Source organism: Anneissia japonica, unplaced genomic scaffold (assembly GCF_011630105.1).
Source record: "Anneissia japonica isolate Jap-2015-1 unplaced genomic scaffold, ASM1163010v1 scaffold288031_len342695_cov171, whole genome shotgun sequence".
Classification (NCBI taxonomy): Eukaryota; Metazoa; Echinodermata; class Crinoidea; order Comatulida; family Comatulidae; genus Anneissia; species Anneissia japonica.
Window position 1 is genome coordinate 234,589 of NW_022725829.1, and position 18,066 is coordinate 252,654.

The 18,066-nt window shown below is 33.7% G+C and overlaps 2 protein-coding genes across 2 annotated transcripts in view; one reads left to right on the top strand and one right to left on the bottom strand.

The window, feature by feature from the left end:
- The window catches only part of LOC117112920 (probable very-long-chain enoyl-CoA reductase art-1), a 12,274-nt gene extending 8,619 nt beyond the window's left edge, over positions 1-3,655 (top strand). The window contains exons 8-9 of the mRNA XM_033256135.1: positions 553-596; positions 862-3,655. Of these exons, the coding sequence (XP_033112026.1) occupies positions 553-596; positions 862-1,182 (365 nt within the window). The 3' untranslated portion in view covers positions 1,183-3,655. The remainder of the gene's footprint in view (positions 1-552; positions 597-861) is intronic.
- LOC117112919 (cilia- and flagella-associated protein 57-like) lies at positions 3,544-17,976 on the bottom strand. The gene is made up of 20 exons (XM_033256134.1): positions 17,871-17,976; positions 16,109-16,606; positions 15,161-15,426; positions 14,390-14,555; positions 14,083-14,235; positions 13,095-13,237; positions 12,600-12,765; positions 12,051-12,164; positions 10,819-11,031; positions 10,203-10,376; positions 9,686-9,847; positions 8,991-9,240; positions 8,236-8,426; positions 7,492-7,665; positions 6,822-6,980; positions 6,326-6,469; positions 5,885-6,001; positions 5,624-5,755; positions 5,365-5,508; positions 3,544-4,894 (listed from the first exon to the last, which is right to left on the bottom strand). Exons 2-20 carry the CDS (start codon positions 16,577-16,579, stop codon positions 4,583-4,585), a joined length of 3,651 nt encoding a protein of 1,216 aa, XP_033112025.1. The 5' UTR covers positions 16,580-16,606; positions 17,871-17,976; the 3' UTR covers positions 3,544-4,582.
- Between the last annotated feature and the right edge of the window lie 90 nt (positions 17,977-18,066).

The following is an 18,066-nucleotide window of genomic DNA, read 5'->3' on the forward strand; positions in this document are numbered from 1 at the left end:
TTTTTCTGGGAGAAAACTACAATTCGTCAGGGAGAAAACAAATTTATATGTATTTTCACATATTAAGACTCTAAATTTGATTAAACAAGCCTCTAAATTAAAGGATAGGAATTAACATTCCTACCTTTTTCATGTCTCATTTTTAACAACCTCATCTGTCACATTACAAGTGATTGTTTTTTTTAACGTCCAATGTTCACACATCATAAACATCTTTCTTCTTCTGCCTACTGTTCTCTTTCCTTCCATTCTTCCTTCAATTACTTTCTTCAATAATCCATTTCCTCTCAGTACATGACCAATCCACCTCTTTCTTCTTTTCTCCATTATATTTAGTAGACTTCTATTTGTGTTCATATTTTTCTTCTCAATATCTCTGCATTCATTATTCTGTCTTCCCACATCACACCAAGTATTTTTCTCCAGATCCACATTTCAAATGCTTGCAGTTTTTCTATTTCTTCATTTTCCAATGTCCACGTTTTAAAAGTATATAGTATATATAAGACTCCAGATTAAAGCATTTATGCATTTATATGTGTTTTATTACAGTTTATGGGGACGTTCAATTATATATTGGACTTGCAACATTTTTGGTAAGTTGACAACTATTAACCAAGGTTCACATATTATTATGAAAAGAGAATATAGTATAGTAATGACAGTAATAACTATAATGTATATAATGATATTGGTAATAGTAATAAAAATATTAACAATAATGCAATGAAATCATTTTATTTTTTTCTTAGGGATGTCATAATTGTATTGCATGTAAAAATTAAGAATATCGAAAAATATCTTTAATGTTTTGACTTACCTTTTCAAGTTTTACACATCCTTAATTACATTGTTTTTCAGTTAAATGAATTTGGGAATTTTTCTATTCATCTCGCTCTACGAAATCTTAGACCACCTGGCACCAAAGAGCGCCGTATTCCCTACCCGACTTCTAACCCCATGACTCTAGCATTTGCGTTTGTCAGCTGTCCAAACTATACATATGAAGTCGGTGCCTGGCTCGGTTTTACGGTGATGAGTCAGTGTATGCCTGCCGGTCTGTTCACGCTTGCTGGTCTGTACCAAATGGCGATGTGGGCCATGGGCAAACACCGCAACTACAAAAAGGAATTTTCATCGTATCCACGCAGCAGAAAATGTATCATTCCGTTTCTCCTGTAAAAGCCTACTAATGTGAAACTGTCCTGGTTACTGATGAAAATTACTATTTGAAGGTATACTGCCTTCAAGGAATATCAAATATTCAATTAAAACATTAATTACTCATTTGGAAGGGTCAAATGAGTTTATTAACTTAATGAAACACTAATTGAAACAATTAATAGGATATTTTTACAGAAATTTTACTTTGTTAATCGGTGAGGATGACTATTTTTCTCATATTTTCCTCAGCTGAATACTAATAACACGGTTTGCAATTCAGGTACGATATTTGAATAAACGACCCGCTTTGAATATTAAATGTTGCTTGAATTTTAAACACCCCCTGGAAACAACGCAATCCTCAACACTATTCTATTATCCATGTTTTATTCTTGTAGAATTTAATTATGACTGATCTGGAATCCTAGCTATAATAATAATACAATAACATTTTGTGACAATAATTTTGTGTTGTGAACTACATTTTGAGTGAAGTGAAAGGTTGTATGTATTTAAGTATATTATACATATCATTTTACACTCAGAAAAATAAACACCTTCCCCTCTCCCTACCCCCCCATCCTCCTCCAAAAAAAAAAAACCTCTCTGAACAACAAAGCTCTGGGGATTTTATTCAAATAAATATGGTATTGGATTTAACTCAACGTATGGGGCTTGCCGTGCCAAAAGTGACCAGAACAATAAAAATTGACTTTTTAACATATACATATTCTCTACATTATAAGCTTTAAAATGATAGGTCATTTTATGGAATCAACCTTAATATTGGGGGGTCTCAAGCCAAAATTTTGAATTTCAAATATTTGTAATTAGACAAAAAAAAAATTAAATTTTCTAAAATCTTTTTTGTTTTGCCAAAGTTATGAGTAAAAGTAATACTAAGTATACAATACTGCCACATTGTTATGCATACTCAGTTTAACATTTAGCAACAGTAACAGTATGTTGGTTTTGGTATGCAGGCCTCATTTGGTTGACATCATGAAAGTAACAAGCAATTAGCAAATACTTTTGTCAGAGATCTCTGAGATATTGATTGATGATGTCAGCTATTGATCTATTCTAAATGATTATTTTTGTTTTATTATGACACTTCTGTACTAATTAACATTCCTACCTTTTTCATGTCTCATTTTTAACCACCTCATCTGTCACATTACAAGTGATTGTTTTTTTTAATACTGTACATTTTGCTCTTTTAGAGGTTGTTAAATAATTTTTGATTAAACCGAAATGCAATCAATAAATGTCCATAAGGTTTGCCTGCCAAGTAAAAATTGATTGGATTTGTAAAAGAGCATCGGTTAGAGGTTTGTTATCCAGTTCGTCCATTTAGTCTTAAGTATCACATCCTAATAAATACCGAGTGGAAACAAACATATATAATATATAATAATATATAATTCCAGAAGATCTACAGTGTCAGATCCAGAGCTAGGTATCCAAAATAAGGGGACCAGGAAGGGGATTTCACAGATGGAGGGTCTAGACAACCTCATCCCCACCATGGTTGGGAGAGGGGTTTTAGGAAGGGGGTTCCCCTCCCTCTTTAATGAGGTTTATTTAAAAATAGGGACATCTGGATGGCCAGAAATGGCACCCTCAGACTTGAAAAATACTTTTGAATGTAAAGTTGATAAAACACAATTTGTTATTATATTGTCAAACTTAACTCAATAAACATGCATTTCATTTTATTAGGCCTATTTTTTTTTTGGTCCGTCTGCCCGACAAGCTCTGGCTGGTTTGGGGAGTGGGGGCTTAAGCCAGCGCCGACGCCACCACTGTTTGTCACTGGCTTCCACAAAGGTAAAAATGGAAGCACTAAAATTTAGAAACAACCTCCAATCAAATGTTCATTTCAGAATCAACTCCCAGGTATTTAAATTGATTAAAGCAGTATCAAACTATTGTTTGGAAATTTACAATGTGTTAATACTTTACACGGTATAAAGTATTACTGCAATATCATAATGTTGATTAAACTTCATTGGTTTTAACATACTGGTGCTGTACATGCATACTGGTTTTACCCAAAAGAATATTTTTCTATATAAATTGAAGTATAAGTCTCATAACGACCAAACGGATAATTTTTTTGCATTGGATGATTACCTAGTGAATCAAAGAAACAATCAAGAATATAATATTGATTATTGGTTCCAAGTTGGACATTATGTGCTAACCAGATTAAAACTATTAATTCATTTTAAAATTGGGGTTTGTATATTAATGAAGTTTCCTGAAATTTGTTCAGTTTGAGTACAGTGATTGCTCTTATTTTAAATTCAAGATCATTTTAAAGAGGTCTTTCGAATGACTGCAGTGTGCTTAACACAGTGAATACAGACAAAGAGATTGCCAGGCAAAATTAATTGCATTTATTTACAATGTAATTGTATGATACACAGCGTATTACAATAATTGTATATTATTGAATAAAAACCTGTTTGAACAGAGTGTCCTGGAATTGGTGGTTTCATGTATATTATTTATGTGTGTGATGCTTAAAAAGAACAGCTAAAACTAGACAGGGAATTATTATAGTCTTTTTATATACAGTATATTATTTTAAGTGAATTAAAGTTATGTCATGTAATTGAAAAAAGATATTTATGATAATAAAGTAATAAAGTATAACAATGTTAAAATTAGAAAACCCGATTTGGCATCAGGATGCTAAACATTAAACGTTTACATTAATATTATTTTGATTAAATATATATTGAATAATATTTATTTGGCATTCAAGATATATATCATTTGCCAGGAAAGATAATAGGCAATTAGCCTGAACAAAACAATTTGCTCTCTTTCTTGGAAAATAATTCTTATGGTTTCAATACACAGAAAGTTATTAAGGAAACACTTGGGAGCAATTTTTACAATTTATGACTGATATTCTGGGGAAAAATTTATTTTTTAAAGGTTGCATGTGGTCCATAGGGGCCTATGCCTTATTTTTAAAAGGTGTTTTGATGCCTTATTTTTAAAAGGTGTTTTGAGTTTTTTAGAACCCATGTCACATTTGTATCAAGCGTAACCTTCTCGAGGACTTGTCACTCTATGAAATGTGAAACATAAAGTTTTGTTTTGATCAGAAGTTTGACAAGGAACGAAGTACCATCACTAATTGTTCTGTACTTGGAAGGCCAAACTGGAAATAAATACGCTACCCATTTGTAGTACAGTAATTTCTTTTTAAACCATCATAATCTTTTCATAGGTATTAATCAATTAACTACAATATATTTCTCATAGATCATTGTTTTATTTACAGTAAATACAGTCATAGTATCCAAATTCATCCAAGGAATCTTTTAATATTCGTCCACTTCAAGATCTAAATATAACATTTACACTTGGTGATATAAAAGAAAGGCATTAAAGGCTCAGGTTACTGAGCCAAAACGGGAGGAAGTTTGCCTCCTGAAGGAGGCCGCGACACCAATTCCACGTCATGCAACTGAGTACGAAGCTTTTTGATCTCGTTACGCTGCATTTCAATGATGCGAATGTTCTCCTCGGTTCTGCCTTCTCGGCTTGACAGTGAGTTTGACATCGGGAAGTTATCTGCAAAGTTGCCAGAATCTTGCTGTGGTTTGTTTTTGTTGATACCAAGGGCTGCTTCAAGATCATGTACCTGTGTTCTGGCAATCTTTAGCTCTCTTCTTAGATCATTTATCTCTTTGATTAGAGAGACATTCTCCTGCAAATTGTTAATGGAAAACACAACAATTTGGCATGTAAAATTAGATCAACTTAGAAATTATTCGACTTAGGCAAGGTTATAGTTACTATTTATCATTACCCCAAGATCTAAGTATTTGTTCATATATATAATAATATATTTGTTATATAGACATAATCACATAATATCCATTAAACAGGGTAAGTCTATGAATTGCAGTCATAGCATTATACACTATCCAAGACCAATGTAATATTAACATGTTATGAATTAAACTTTATAAAACTTTTAATGTATTTTAATACTTTAAAAATTGTATAAATTTGAATACAGTAGAACCCCTATTAAGGGATCATATTTGGGATAAAAAAAAGTGTCCCCTTTATACTAATAGGCATGTCCCAACGGAAGGGTTCTACTATATATTATTATAATGCTGAGAAACACCCTCAAAAAGAGATCTGCATTAGTAACATCGATGAACTAACCTGCATGATCCGGACGTTATCAGCACGATGAATCTCTGTATCTTTAGTGAGCTTCTTCCTCAGTGAAGCAACGCTCTGTTCGAGATGCTTACGTTGTCGGCTGTATTCCCTCTGAATGTCCGCATCAACACTAGCAGATTCCGGCTACAGTAATTAAACACAGAAATCACAGTTAGTGAGGAATAGGCTTCAGGCTTATAACCAAATTAAGTAGTGTGAACAGCTTAAAATCAAGAGTCTAATTTAATGAAAAACCTACCGTATCATCTTGCACATGTTTAGCATAAAGTTGTTTGATGCTTTCCTTCAGCTTCTTAGGCTCTTGAATGAAAGCAACGCAGTTATGGAGGTCAGTCTTGAAACGCTTCATGATAGCTTCTGAATCACGCACCTATTAATTACATGAACACAAGTATAAGTAAAGGCTTCACACTTCGCATTAAAATTTGGTTACTATCAGTAATTAAAACAAAAATTTATTTTTTTTGTTATCTTTTGTTCATAGTTTTGCATTTCTTACCCGTTGTCTCTCAAAGTACATCTCTTTCTCAGTGGCCTTAAGTTTCTGCCTAAGTTCTGTGATGTTTAGTTCAAGTTGTGTGTTCTGTTTGTGGAATCTCTCCAACTCGCTCTCCATCTGCAAATTGAATAAAAATGAAAATGTATAATATATATTTCACCAACACTTCTCACTAGGTAAAGCTAGGCAGCGTTTGATCAGATGTCTGATTTCCAACAGACTTGAGAAATTTTTTTTTTGATAAGAAACAAAATAAGGACAATCGCTGAATGGACAACAGCAAAATCGATACTCTCATCATCATCTTCATCATTTTAGAGTACACCATTAGTCAATGCAAGCAGAGTTAGACTGACTGTAATAGTAATTTTTTAAACGATCAGTACATAATCATTTTGTTTTGTTGTATTTCCAAGTGAATATGTGAATTTAGATGCCTACCTCTTGGATCTGGTCTTTCATTGCCTTGATATCGTTTTCTCTTGGTTCTATCTGCTTCTTCAACTCCTTGATTTTGTAATCCAAAACAAATTTGAATTTCTCCAGTTCTTGGTTTTTCTTCTTTAAATCATAGATTCTCTTTTCCTATAAAAGGGGAAAAAAGAAAATTACAGTCAAATTTAAATCCGATAGTACGATTTTCGTACCTCAGCCCTAACCATGGTGGGATTGAGGAAGCAGATCAACTTGACCCATGGACCAAGTTAAGTTGATTTGGGGCCGAGTTGACTCAAATTCATATTCGGGACCCTCCGTCCTTTAATTTCCCCCTCTGGGCCCCCTCTATATCAAACTATACTGGATCTCCCACTCCAAGATATTCCTACAGAAAATAACGTAGAAGGGAACGCATGCTAAATTTATTCTACAACGCATTCTTATAACATTTTGTTTTGTGTGAATCGGGTATAAGGTTGGAAAATTAGTTTATGTTTACCTTGTCCTGAATTGTCTCATCACGTTCTTGAATCTCCTTCTTCAGTCCAAAGATGTCTTTTTCTAGAGACTTGATGACACTTTGAAGTTTACTCTGCTCATTCTGTAATTTCTTGATTTCATCTTTGTGGTCTTCAATTTCCTTTTGTAGACTAGTAAACTGTAAAACAACAATATTGTATTGTCTTATATAATACATCATTCCAAGGCATCTATGTACTTTATACAATATTATCCAGGTCAGTGTATTACACTGAACACATACTCAGCTCCATATAAGTGAGTATTCCATAATGTTGTCAGTTATATATCAGTGCATTGATATTGAAATCTCATGGAGAGATAGTACATCGATAAAGGACACAAACAAGAAGCTTGCCTCAGACTCAAATCCTAGACAATTTGATTGAAAGTCAACAGCAATATAGCTGTCACATAGTAATGAACAATGAACATTTTGGCTAATCCCTGCCCCTTGGTCCAACAAAATGAGTTTGTGCAGCTGCATTTGCAAATACACAGATTTGTGGGATATCCACATATTCCCTGGACCTGCCAATTGGATAACATGTCCCGATTGGTCAGATAGTGTGATTGACACCAGAAAGTTAGAAGATTGTAGAAAGATGCTTAATCAAAAATATAATATCCATGTGCCATAATACCCCTACCTTCTTTCTCATGATGCCAGTTTCCCCTTTCAATCTCATATTTGCTTCTTTCTCATCTCGCAAACGCCGTTCATACTTGTTTTTGATGTCCAAAATCTCACGGTCAGCATCTTCTTCAATTTGTTTCTTTGTTTCCTCATATTCTCGTAGCTGATGTCGAGCTTCATCATTTGCCTAAAAATAACATATAAATAAACCTTAATACATAAAGTCTTCACCATATACCGAAAGGTTCACTGATTAATCTCAGATAAGAAAGTATAATGCATACTCCAAGTACTGAAATACTCGCTTCTATATAAGCATCATCAGGAATAATACATATAATATACACAAATAACACAAGACACAAATTATATACAGTATCAGTTACCAGAGATCCTTATTAATATGCAATTATTTAATGAGGCAATTATCCAATCAGTGTATATGTATTATTCCTGATGATTCTTAACTAAAAGTGAAATGTTGAATAAAATGGCCTTGTCAATTTTTTGAGTGGCATTCATACTATATACCTGTTCAAGCTGTGTGGTTTTCTCCTGTAGCTTTGTTTGGTAGTACTCAGTAAGTTACTTACCTGTTCAAGCTGTGTGGTTTTCTCCTGTAGCTTTGTTTGGTAGTACTCAGTAAGTTACTTACCCCTGTAGCTTTGTTTGGTAGTACTCAGTAAGTTACTTACCTGTTCAAGCTGTGTGGTTTTCTCCTGTAGCTTTGTTTGGTAGTACTCAGTAAGTTACTTACCTGTTCAAGCTGTGTGGTTTTCTCTTGTAGCTTTGTTTGGTAGTACTCAGTAAGTTCTTCCAAGGCCTGTTCTTTAGACTCTTCCATTTCTTGTAGTTGCCTTTCATAGTCTTCCTGCATTTTTTGTGACTTGGATTGAAGCTCTTGGTATTTCTCGTATTCGATCATCAGCTTTTGATTGTTGGCAAGCTCTGTGAAATAAAGTAAAAAAAATTATAATGATATGCCGAGATGGATCCACAGAAAATCTTTGTAGGGGCCATGTGACGTGCAAAGCACCAATCGGGGGTGGGGGGTGGGGCTGATGGTGGAATAGTGTTTTCAGATTTTTGTTTAGAAATGCTTGGCCATTATAGACAGTGGTACATGGAGTTTATATAAAAAATTAGCTTGTTTTGGAGTACTGTGCCAGTTTTTTTTTATTTCCCCCAATTTCGCCCTCACTGGATCTTCCCCTGATATAAAAACAAATCAATTACAAGTCATGTCCAACACTAATTGGTATTAAGTCAGATTTGGGGGCAAACCCACATAGATTCTTAACTTAATGTTCCCTAATTTAATTGACTTAATACTGTAGATTTATTTTATTTTTTTTTTGTGTGTTTGTGGTGTGTTTGTGATATAGTTTTTATGTTAAACTTCAATTCTGATTTGACTTATTCTGTATTGTTAATGAGAGATTGCAATAAAGTTCTTTGTATATTTCATATATATATTAGATATTTTATGCTTTGATATAAAACGTGATTTACCGAGGTCTTGAATTTCTTTTGAATTTTTCTCCATGTATTCCGAAAGTTGTTCCTCATGCCGGGCCTCTTCCTTGTCTTTATCCGTTTTCAAAACTTGATTTTTAGTTTTAAGTGACTCCATCTCCTGGATGAACTTCTCCGTCAATTCTTTGATCTTTTCATTGTAGTTCATGTCCTTGAGACGTAGCTGATATTCATTCTCCATCTTGAGCTCCTCTACTCTAGTCTTAAGCTCTGCCATTACTGAGTTCTATTAGGAAAATACACGAATATATCAAAGGTAATAACAATGGACCATAGTTCTTAAATTTTACTCCTAAAGAATGACTCAATACAATCAATAATAGAGTGACTTTATTAAAGTAAAATACAAAACAAGCAATTGAAGGGTACAGTATGTGCAATTTCATAATTACCAAAGAGTGTGGAATGGCAAGTGGTCCGACTGCCAGGGTTTCCTTACACTAGAGGGCATCCTTTAAAAGTAAGAGTTGTGTAGAAAATGCCTTGAATTTTGAATGGTATTCTAATTATTATAGGGCATGCCCATCTCATGGTAGTACTGAATATTTTGTTACATTTCATCCATGCGCAATCAGGTTAGTTGGGCCTCTTTCCATTCCATACTCTTTGATGTACATTCAGTAAACACTGAATACCAGAGATTTGTAACAGAATTGTCTGCCGTTCATTACCTTTTCCTCCAAGTCCGACTTTGTGATGAGGATTTCTTCTGCATAGCCCAGCTCTTTATCTCTCTTCAGACCACGTCCCTCTTTGTCGGTAATCTTCCAGATCATGAGCACAGAATCTTCTGATACAGTTATCAGGTATTGGTCATCGTAACTGATGCGCATCTATCAATAATAATGATAATAAAAATAATAAAATAACATAACAATAAAATAATATAACAATACAAATGAAATATAATTTGTTTAGGCCTATATCTATTTCAATACAAGTGCTTTTTTGGTGCAGTAAAATGTAAATGTAAAATCTTGGGATGCAAGGCTGTAAAATGTTTTTAAATAACTTTTAGAGAAAAAAAAACACAATTGATTACAGTAAATTTAATGGCCAAACAGTTTCCAATCTCAATTGTTAATACCATCAGAACCACAGAAATTAATGTAATGAAAATATTACATAGATTATGGAGGTTAAGCAACAGAAATATAAATATTCATGTTCACCATTGCTCAGTCTCACCTTAGTAATTGCTGATCCATGTGCCATGCTCTCTGTCCACTCACCGGGCGAGGTCAAAGGGTATTTCATTGAACGCAGGGTACCGGCTGATGTACCTGCAAACAGCATCCGTCCATTGTGAGACATTACCACTTGAGTTAATGTCACCTCGCTAGCCTCAACATCACGTAATATCTACGTTAAAATGAACAAGGAGGAATAAGTAATAAAATTATAACACACCACAACCTTTAGCTGAAGGCATTTCTAATTATTTTTTATATATTTTTTGAGGATAGCTCTTACAGAATTAGGTAGGGACCCTCAAATATAAAAGGATAAAAAATGGAAATGAACATAAAGTTTAAAAATGGTTTATTTATACTAAACTGTCTTTTCGATAAAGAAAATATCATTATTTGTACAGCACCTCTTTTTTTGAAAGCTTATTTAAGTGCAAAGGCCCAGCGAAACCTTTTGCAGTATAGATGCACAAGATGAAGATTGACATGAATAAAAAAATGATTTACTCATAAATACTCAAGCTGCAAATAAGGGCAGTTTCACTAGTTTCTAATGGGACAGTCACTATTTTGTTTGTTTTTACATAGAAACTACTTGTAGGCCCTATACAGACCTGTGAATCCGTGATTTCTTTCAAAGTGCGATCAGACCCGACTGCAAATGTGGTCTTTCCATCTGGCGTTACCGTGACAGAGGTGTAGCTACATGACTTGAGTACGCTCTCTCCTTCACGTTTCCCAGTGAAGGTGTTCCACTCGTACACAGCACCATCCATACCACAGCTGACTAGCTTGCTGTCGTCGGTACTCCATACAATAGAACGCACCTATTGAGAAACAAAATTAAATTCTGTTAACATATGAAAAGTTTTTTTTTTTTTCCATTGGCTGTTTTAGAAATCTAGTTAATTTAAACAATGTAAAAACTTCCATTTTTAAGCTTTGTCTACACTATCAAATTTTATGTGACAAAAAAAAGTGAAGTGCTTATATATGGGTACGATGACGTCAAAATAAATAAAAAAAAAAAAATAAAAAAAAAATAAAAAAATAAATAAATTAAAAAAAAAAAAAAAAAATTAAAAAAATTAAATAAAATTAATTAATTCAAATAATAATGCAGAAAAAAGGCTACATCTACATTCTGCAGGTGGAAAACGGTGCCGCGAGCAGCTCTACCAAGAGATGGATACGTGCGCCTAATAAGATGACATTATTATTATATCACATTCTAACAAATTGTATAAAAAAAGTTAAATATGTTCAACTCTTATTTTCCACCACATTTTATGTGACACTTTTTTGATGAAATTTGATAGTGTAGACAAAGCTTTAGAAATATATAATGAGAGCAGTGTAGCTCAGTTGGCTAAACTAGTGTTTCCACTGTGCGTCTGCTGAACTATTCATTTCAGACCTTTGGTCACATTCATCGCTGATCTCTTTGTTTTTCATCAGTGTTGGGCTGAAGTGCATATTTCAGATGAGACATTTCCGATGTTGGTTCTGTGTGCAATATGGCCCATGTGAATGTTGAAATATGCAGTACACTCTTTGTAAAAGAGTAGGGTATTACCTTCCAAACTTTCACAACCAGTAGGGAATAATTCTAGGGGCTCATGATGTTATAGTCAATTATACTTATAGTGTTTTACAACAATTAAATCAAATCAAGATAGAATAATTTCTACTATATGGCCACACACACCACTTGTACGCTAATTGTGGTGCCCATGTGGTTGCTGTGGAATGCAGCAACCTGGCCTACAGACAAGGCTGATGCAGCTGCAGGCCTATATTACGTACAGTACATATTTTATGAACAAAATGAAAGACAGTGACTCACCTTGCCATTGTGCCCCTTCAAGTTGTTGATGATCTCAAATGTAGAAGCTGAGTAAATCTGAATGACGTTACCATGAACAGCAGCAAACATGTGACCTCCATTGCTGAATGCACACTATTAAAACAAATAATACAATTAATCAATCACTCAATCAATCATAACAATTTGCATATCCATAGATCCACCATGTGAAGTTATATTTAATGGCAATGAATAAATCCCAAAATTGATTAAAGAATTAAAAAAAAATGAAATAATAAAATAATAGTATAATATAGTATAAAACAAACCTTGGAAAATGTGATACAAGCCATTGTGATTCAATATTTTGTATTCATATTATATTAGTTCATCTTCAGGAATAATTGTATAATTTTATTTTTCCTCTTACAGTGTTACTATTGTCTGGCACAAAGTAAAAAATAATAAATTCAACAAGATGAAGCTGCCCATACTAATATTGTAGGAATTAAAATACCTATAAAGCAACCCAAGAAACAATGTTTTCATTGGACACAAAATGTTGAATTATCAGTCGGCTCAACCTACCTCTCTGCACCCCCTGACGGTGAACTCTTTGAATGTTCTGATGTCATCAATAAGGAGATTCATGAGCCTCAGTTTGTCACTGAAACCTACAAGGATGAAGAGACCAGATGGGTGGAGGGCTATACTGTAGGCTTCCTCTTGGAATTCCTTATGCAGCTCAATGGAACTATAGTAATAACATAGAAAATGTTATTACATATTAAAGTCATTTATTCATTCAACAATTCATGTATGCATTAATTAAGTTATTATTTACTCATTCATTCATTCACTATTTATGTCCTAATTTATTCAATCATTTATATATTCATTCATGTATTTATTCATTCACACAGTAATGTATTCATTTATTCATGTATTAATTAATTAATTCATTCATTTATGTCTCATTTACACATCAATTATATAATTAAACTAAACTAATTGATAATATACTTAAATATGTATTCATATAAATCATTAATTAGTTTTAATGATAGTTGGTGGAAAACCTACTTTGTTTCATAATTCCAAATGCGGACGGATCTATCAACAGAACAGGTGGCTATGAGGGGCTTGCGGATGCACACATCCGAGCCGCTGATAATACCAAAATGGAAGGGTTGCGAGAGCAGTTCAAATGTCGCTTGGTCACCATGCTGTGAGGACATCAGACACGTCATAATTTAGTGTAATGTAGTTGTGCATATATAGTATTTTATACAATGATTGATAGATTGATTGATTTTTAAAAACATATTTATAATTCAGTATTCCACATACTTAAGTAAAACAAAAACAGGAAAAACAATTAAAATAGGAAAAATGAAATTATAAGGATGGAAGTACTGTAAGTGAACAGGTCACAAGCACATCTAATGTTCTGTTCACCCTTTATAATGATGTCATACCATACCAATATGAGGCATGTTATGGCAAAATGGCTAAGTTGTAGCAAAAATTGAAATTCAAGTTATTGGTATTTTCAGATACCTGAGTATGTGATCTTTAAAATGAAAGGTCATTCATTCAAATTGGACATTTCAAGCCTAAGTTATTGGAAAGTGAAAGTACAGTACTCTTAGACTCAAGATAAACATGATTTTGAGTAATTGCCTTTCAAAGTTATTTGTGCATACATTGTTTATTAGAATGAACTACAAAAAATATTGTTAAATAAACAATTTGTTAACCACTTCCAGAACTAATACTTTGGGACATGATTAATAAGACATTAAACTGTTGACCTATAGTGAAAAACAAATTTGGATTTTTAGGCAATTTTTTTAACTCCCATATTTTATAGCTCATTTACTCAAAACTGGACTCTGCGACAACTTAACCATTTCGCCACAACATGCCTCATATTATACTGTATGGGTATGATATGACATCATCATTAATTGTTGACACATCTTTATGATGTCATATCATACACACATATATAAGCAATTTACAGGTATTTATCAAACATGCCAGATTTAATAAAAAATATAATTCTTACCTTTCCCAAGTCAGCACTGGAGAGGGTCATGCAATACAGTTGGTTTGTGACGGTGCTGCAAACCAAGGTTTCCTCTGAAGGGCTCACAGTCACTGTCTTTATCGTGTGGTTTTCTTGCCTTGTTGGATCCGCACCAATGGCATCTTGAGGAATCTGGGAACATAAACGTAAGGTATCGTTCATAGTCTCAAATAAGTACAGTTTTCTGCATAACCTTCAAACCAACGAAAGAAACGTAGTCCAAGTCCAAAATTAAAAGTTTAAAATCCTATATCATAACACTAGAATTAAATGGTATTTTTTTTACCTTGATTTCTCTGGCTTTCTTGTAGTTGTCTTTGTCATCAGTCTTCTCAAATAGATGAACTGTGCCAATTCCTCCTGAGCATGCAAACCCTTTTGAATAAGCAACGATAGCTGTAACAGGCGGTGGGCCTTCAGGTACTATGTCACCCTCTGCAATACTTCCCATCCTATGAAATCAAAGAATGCAAGAATATAATAACCTGAAATAGAACACTATATATGATGTGTCCATAAAGTATAGGTGTTTGGTCACCCTCTGCAATAGTTCTTATTCATCAAAATAATGAGAGTGGACAGTACAGCGGTAGCCAATCAACCTTGAAGTTAGTGTTTGAAGCAGCAATGTGCAGTGGTGTAATAAGTCTTGAAATGGGGGAGGGGTGTTGATGGGGTGAAGGTAAAGTGGGGGGGGGCTCAATGATTTGTGAAGGGCAATATCTCCCAAAATAAGGTTATTATGAGGTGATTTTTAATTCTTTGTGAGTGATGTTTTTGTTTCAACAATTTTCAATTGAGGTCAATGTGCATTTACTCTTGTGTCACTAGGCAAGGCACTTTATCTACAGTTCTCTCTTCACCTGGTACATTCAAGCACAATTGCACTGATTTTGGCTGCAATATCATTCAATTTTCACCCAGAGAGCTGAGTAGGTGTTTAATCATATTATCATTATCATTATTATTACCCAAGATCATATATTGAAACATTATCAATATCATTAATAATTTATCATTATTTGTATTCCAATTACTAGAATTTATCAGATCATACCTTTCAATTTGTTTACTTTCTTTTGATGATGGTGATACAATTGAAAAATCATTTCTCAGTTCCCCTGATTCAAACAAAAAGAGTTTGCCGTTGTCTGTTCCAACGATCACCCTGTCATCTGACACCCAAGCCTGAGACAAGTAATTCTGTGGCTCTAGCTTCTGGAAGGCAAACTGGCGAAGGTTGCCTTCGCTGTAACGGAAGAGCTTGAAGATACCGTTTCCAACCACACAGATTTGTGTATTGTCTTGTGGGTTGAAAGACACCTTTAAAGGGAGAACAAGTCAAAAAATCAAACATGTTTTTAAAGGTTTAAGAACTATTGACTGTGTGAACATAACACAGGAATTGATGAACGTTTAAAATAAAAAATATCCTTCATGACTTTGGAAAGTATGATCATATGACTCAGCCTGAATTGGAATATTCAATCAAAAAAGTTTAAAATACTTGGATACAATACCAACATAATTATGGTAAAATCATGGAAAATTCTTGTGAGTAAACCCGGTCAATGATACGCACTGTTTTGTAACTTTTCGATCCGTTGTCAATGAATCTTCATTAGACAATTACTGGTTTTGCTAGTTTTTGGTCAGTCACTGTCTGATGAAGATCCGTTGACAACGGATCGAAATGTTACAAACAGTATGTATTATTATTGGTTTACTCTCAAGAATTTTCCATGTTCATACATGCAGAAACCAGATGAAACTATTTGAGATTATAATTATGGTACATCAACAAATACAGGACAAGACAAAACAATATATTATATTTAAATATATATCTAGTTGTAATTAAAATATATAAAAAATAAAATTGTAATCTATGCAAATATGAGAGAGGAGGTAGCATATTTGTGCATGTTTTTGGATTTTAAAATAATATTTCTGGATTTTTTTCCCACAAAATTACACAAACGACCATAAATAAAATACTTTGTACCTGATAAATATCATTGTTTGCTGGATTTGAAGTTTTAGTCACTGCCATGACCTTTGACTTCTCCCAAGTCCAATACAGTAGCGTCCAATCCGGTCTCCCTGCCTGAGCAATCAGATATTTTGAGTCGGGTGAGAAGGCGAGGCTGATGAATTCAAGTGATAGCACGTCTGGCGAACTTAGAACTTTACGCTTCCTGAGTGAATGCAGGTCGTAAATGGTGATGGTGGCCTTTTCACTGCCCTTCTCAGCGATAGCAATGTATCTTCGGTTTGGACTTACACACATAGCTGTGCTGCCGAGACTTTTGTCAGATCCAGCGATGAATTTTTGGGATTTTTGGTCAATGTTATACAATACAGTATTGGCTCCTGATGGATAAACTATTGTTTGCTCATCCACATAACAAATGTTGTTATTAACCTTTCCCTTCAAGCCAAAAACATGGCGAGGCTGTGCCGTAGCAATAGACATTGTGATTTCGGTTTAATGTATTCAAATCTGTAAAAATAAAAAGTTGAACTGATAAGTGTATTCAAATTGAGCAGTTTGTATATTTATTAACATGAATATTTTTGACAAAATTTCTTTTGATTTTTATAGTAGTTAATGCATCCATATATTTATTGCGGCAAATTAACTGAACTTTTTTTTATTCATTCTTGTTTTTGTTTTGATGTCTTTCATTTTGATTGTAATTTTTATATTTTTCTTGTTGTTAGGATGCACCACCCCTGTGGTTGAGTGCCACTGATTCAAAAGTGAATATCCAAATAAATTATTATTTATTACTGTATTATGAAATCTAATTTGAAAAGTTTTAAAATAGTGGTACCAGATCATTGGATGTTTAATTACATTTATAAACCAATTTTTATTTTTAACTTTGAAACTGATCATCGATACTATCATCAAAATGTATAAAATTTATTTCAATCCCTTGGCTCAAAAGTACCATCTCCAATGGAAAACCTGATCAGTGATAATATTAATTATCTATTTCTACTTCTTTTTACTCAGCATTCTCCTTCAGTCAGGATATCTTGCTGAGGGAGATCCACTTCATGACACGTCCCAATATCGATCAAAACAAATCACAAACAAATTGATTATGATTGTATTAAGACTGCATTAAATGAAATGGAAAAATACCACACTAATAAGGCATAAACTTTAAAGACAAGGTCCTGCCTGGAAAAGAACAATACGAAAGCAAAAAATGGCACTAGCTAGGCTAGCCTAGGGCCCTAGGTAGGCTAGGCCTAGTGGTATTTACTTTAACAAAATGAGTTTTATTAAATAATTTAAAATAATAGAAACAACAACAGATTCAAATTAAATTAGGCCTAGGCCAAGTAGGCCTAGGCCTAGGCCTAGCACTGGCAAATCGTTTCAAGCAACACACCCGGATAGCCTGATGATGAAAGCAGTTTACTATTAATTAATACAGGCCTTTCTCAGCCCAGGTCTGGGCTGTCTTTGTAATCTAGTTTAGCCACCAATAGGCCTTTTTCTAGGCTAACCTGTACTACTACTACTACAAATAACTACAGCAACGTCAACATTAATAGTCAGGTCAGGCTTGGCCCATGCCCTGGCCTAGACCCTAGAGATAGGCTAGGCCTAGCCCTAGGACAGATGAGATAGCAGCAGCGACAGCATCCGTATCTTACGCCTAAATGCCTACATTCGCATTATATTAAGTAAGGTAATTAATAATATAATTGTGTACATATTCGACTTATATATTAAAAGAAAAAGTTACCTGAAACCATCAAATACGCATCGATTTAACAACAAAACCATCAATCACACAACAACAAAACCGACAATGCCAGTGCGTGTGCCTCTTTTGTGTTGCTATGGTCAGTTGCTAAGTAAATACAGATAATGTGTAAACATTGATTTAGATATGACTTATTTTAGCTATAGTATACTTTAAAAAATAAAATAAAATAACA